Source organism: Odontomachus brunneus, unplaced genomic scaffold (assembly GCF_010583005.1).
Source record: "Odontomachus brunneus isolate Ranch 3 - 2012 unplaced genomic scaffold, Obru_v1 Obru_scaffold_143, whole genome shotgun sequence".
In the NCBI taxonomy this organism is placed as follows: Eukaryota; Metazoa; Arthropoda; class Insecta; order Hymenoptera; family Formicidae; genus Odontomachus; species Odontomachus brunneus.
The window spans coordinates 616,541-621,165 of record NW_022639593.1 but is presented as its reverse complement, the minus strand read 5'-3'; the positions used below and the strand labels follow the sequence as shown (position 1 = coordinate 621,165).

General features: G+C 33.8%; 1 protein-coding gene across 1 annotated transcript in view; it reads left to right on the top strand.

Annotated features, from left to right (window-relative positions):
* Nucleotides 1–3,682, top strand: part of LOC116850360 — a gene marked incomplete at its 5' end in the record, with an annotated part of 9,788 nt that extends 6,106 nt beyond the window's left edge. The window contains one exon of the mRNA XM_032828563.1: nucleotides 3,033–3,682. Coding sequence (XP_032684454.1) covers nucleotides 3,033–3,057 — 25 coding nt within the window. The remainder of the gene's footprint in view (nucleotides 1–3,032) is intronic.
* Between the last annotated feature and the right edge of the window lie 943 nt (nucleotides 3,683–4,625).

The following is a 4,625-nucleotide window of genomic DNA, read 5'->3' as shown; positions in this document are numbered from 1 at the left end:
GTGAGACTACATTGAAACTCACCAGGATATCATTAGTATTCATCTTGATTTTTGTGATCTTATTCACGAAATCCGTTGAATTCTTGATATGGGAATTATTCAGACCAGTAAGTTTCTGGAGGGGTTTGGTGAGATAGCGGGTTAACTGGTAGGTAGGTCCCCCAATATTGCTGACAATAGGGCGTAAGGAATGGTGATAGGTCTTGCTCGCTAAGATTCTTCACTGTATGTGTGAGAACTGGCATTTGAGTCTATAGATGCAGGTCTCCCTCTTCAAACTATCAAGTATTTAACCCCTCAAGATTCTTCAGCACCTAGACTCTACGGTCTTCCAAAAATCCACAAGAAATCAGTGCCCTTACGCCCTATTGTCAGCAATGTTGGGGGACCTACCTACCAGTTAGTCCGCTATCTCACTAAACCCCTCCAGAAACTTACTGGTCTGAATAATTCCCGTATCAAGAATTCAACGGATTTCGTGAATAAGATCACAAAAATCAAGATGAATACTAATGATATCCTGGTGAGTTTCAATGTAGTCTCACAGTTTACTAATGTTCCAGTTCAGGATACTTTGAACATCATCAAGAATTCCGAGGAAATTCCTGCCAACCTCTTCCCACTAATAGAACACTGCTTAACTTCAACTTATTTTCAGTTCCAAGGAGAGTTTTTCGAACAAACCTCTGGAGCGGCGATGGGATCTCCTATATCTCCTATCATTGCAAACATCTTTATGGAACATTTTGAGAATGAAGTTTTGAGGAGCAAGCACCACTGAAACCATCCACATGGTTTCGGTATGTGGACGATACTTTCGTAATTTGGAATCATGGCAGGGAAACTCTTTCTCAGTTTCTCGGGTTTCTCAATTCACAACATCCCAGTATTCAGTTCACAATGGAAGTGGAACAAAATAATCAAATACCCTTTCTGGATGTGCTAGTCCAAAAGAACCAAGATGGCACCTTAGGTCACCAGGTCTACCGAAAACCAACACACACGGACCGATATCTACATGCAACCTCTCATCATCATCCCTCGCAAAAGAATTCTGTCATAAGTTCATTGGTTTACAGAGCGCTCACAATTTCGGAACCATCTTCTCTGAATGGAGAACTAGAACACCTCAGTACAGCCTTAACTAAAAATGGATACAACAGCAAAAACATCTCGCAAATAATAAAAAACCAGAAGAACAGAATTGTCAGTCCTAAAAACACTGACACACTAGATGAAGAGAGAGAAAAGAGAAAAACGGCTGTCCTTCCATATCTCCAGGGCATAACAGAACCTATCAGCAGGATTTTGGGTAAACACAAAATCAAAGTAATCTTCAAACCCCATAGGAAGCTCTCCCATTTACTCCCAAATCCGAAGGATCAGAAATCATGCCTAGAAACATCAGATGTATATAAGATCCCTTGCTCTTGTAGTAAAGTTTATATAGGAGAAAGATCAGTACGCGAATCAAGGAACACTAGCGATGTACCAAATATGGTCACTTTACTCAATCAGCCCTAGCTGAACACTGGATGGAGACTGGACACTCCGTACAATATGACAAAGCCACCAGATTGGCTCCCTCACAGAGATATTTTGCCAGAAAACATCGTGAAGGTCTAGAAATTTTAAAACATCCCAACAACCTCAACCGAGACAAAGGTATGCAAGTAAACTCTATTTGCTCTCCCGGTTTTTTAAATTGACCAGCTGATCAATTAAAATACGCTGATTGGCTGGATTCAAGCCTCGTCCCTTACTCCCTAATACCATCTACACAAAAGGGGGGAGGGGGGCATATAAGGACTACCTTTTACCCAAGGGAGCTCAGTATCAGAGTTCTCAGCCCTGATGATGCAAACTGCAACGTTTACGAAACGTCGGCATATCGCTGATTCAATACACGGCTACATTCCGGAAGCTATACCTAGACATTGTATCAATGGCCGTGAAAGCCTCAAATTTAGTATAATTTTACATATTTTAACCGTTTTTTTTTCATTTTTTATTTCTTAATATTTTGATTTTTTCAAAGTTTTAATATTTTATTTGCAAAAAATAAAATATAAAATATACGAGTAAAATGTTTTGAATGTGTTACAGATGTCAACAATTTTCAACATTTCGCCTTACGTAAACTCATAAATTTAGATATAAAAATGGGCCGACTTGAGAATAATATAAACACAGTGAAGAAATTTACAAAGACTATTTTGCAAAACCTTGACATTTCGTGCATTAATACAGACAATAAAGAAAATATTAATGTTTTTGATGATTTGCCATTAAAAGACAAAAATGAGTTAGATGTAATGGAAAAAAGATTAAAAGATGATTTAGGGTATCGAAAGAAAATGGTAAGGCTATATTATATGACAAATTTTTAGAAAGACCATTTATGATTTTTATTCAGGTCAATAAATAATTAATTTTAATTTTAAATAATTGTAGGAAAAGCAGTTGACCCATATAACGTGCGAAAATTTTAAAACTTCTTTCATACGATTGATAAGAGCAATATTATGAAACAAAGTAGCAATAAAATATAGTTGGTATGGAGCAAAGAAAAAAGAAGTCTTTTTAAAATTGGAAATATGTACAGTCATTATGATTAAGTTAAATTTAAAAAACAATCTTCATTTGTTTTTATTAAATAGTACTATATTATTTCTTTACAAATTAACACTCGTAAATATGTAACGTTTATTTCTTCAATGAATTAAAAATGTCTACAATTATTAATATTGTTAAATTATGTCATTTGTACATATGAAAAATAATGCATATAAAAAATTGTCACTTAATAAAAAAGGAAGGATCCCATCAGCACACGGTGCGATAGCATACATATATTTACATCGTCTAGTACTTAGGATCTTTCCGCTAAACCATCAATTAGAAAATAGTATATTAAATTAGCTAACTACCGATGTGAACTATCGAAATCGATTTTTAAAAATTATATAGATATTTGTATATTACTTTGTTAAAAAATAAAGATGTATTGAAAAAAAAAATTTTTTTTCCAGATGTGATGCGAAAGTTATACACTGATGCAGCTAACGAAGATATTGCAGGCCCTATCAAAATATTGTTGGCTTATGCCAAAGAGCGCATAAAGAGACAGAGCCATAAAGAAATTGAAAATACACATTAATATGTCTTTTAAGTTTTTGTTGTTCAATTTGTATTTCATTTTATTTTTTAGTTTATTTTATATGTATTTCAACAAAGAACAAGTGTTTGTGAGATCTTCCCATTGTTTGTATTACATACATAAATTTAAGTTTTTCTTCAATTTGTATTTCATTTTATTTTTTAGTTTATTTTGAAATGAAAAAATAAAATGAAATACAAATTAAGCAAAAACTTAAATTTATATATGTAATGCAAACAATGGGAAGATCTTACAAATAAAAATTTTTGTTTCAACAGAGAAAAAGTACTTGTAAGATCTTCCCATTGTTTGCACTACATATGCAAATTTTTCTTTTCTTGGAAGATTATATTCCGAATTTTCATCAAAAATTTAATATGCAGTATGTGCTTGTAATATGTTACATAATATAATAAAAACATTTATAAAATTTAAGAAAAAAAGTTATTTAACCTAATGTAATCTAGGCAATACACACACACACACACACATACACATATAATATAGTATATGTGCATGATATACCGGTATATCACAAAAATATAATAATAACATTCTGTAGATATTCTTAATATATACTACAGAATATTCTTAATATGTACTACGAATCACTGTAGGGCGGAAATAAGAACTTACTATATACTCAGTATATCTTAGTACGTATATCGAATGTTCCGAGAATATTAATAACACAGGTCTACAAAAAAAAATTTTCAAAAATTTACTCGGACCGGAGTAGGTTTCCGGTATGTATTTTGAGCCCCTGAATCCGAATCCAGGTCCCGTTTTGCTCCATCACCCTAGGTTTTTTCAAAAATGGCGGATTCAATATGGCGCATGTAGCGTATTTTACTGTTTTCCAACGGATCATTTTAAAACTTCTAACATAAAGGTTTTTGGACTCACTGATTACGAAATTAACATTAGAATTCCGAAATTCAAGATGGCGGATGCAATATGGCGGACCATAGTAGTAAATTCTGATTTTTTAAGAGATCGTCTTGAAACTTCAACCGTGGGATTTTCGGAAAACAATAAAACGCAAGTGAGAGGATTCTATCGATAAGAAAACACATGAATCCACTAGAGTCATAAAGGAAAGAGTTCTTTAATTTCAAATTTACGGAACTTCAATATTTTGAAATGGATTTTGCGTTACCCATCCTGAACCACGTGGAGGTACCATTTCTATCAGGACTAACCCGCTTATAACGGGGGCACCAATGCCAAGTAAAAAATGGACTTTATTCTGTTTTTGAATAACGAATTTTTTTCATTTCGAATGATCTACGAATCGATCTTCTCTTATGCGATTTTCTCGTATCGCGTTTTAAACACCAGCAGTAATCTGCCATCATATGGTCATCCCAAATCCCCTGATATCTTTTCTCCATGGCCTTGATATCTTGGTGAAATCTTTCTTCCTGCTCCTCACTAAAATGACCAAGATTCTCAGGGAAGTAAT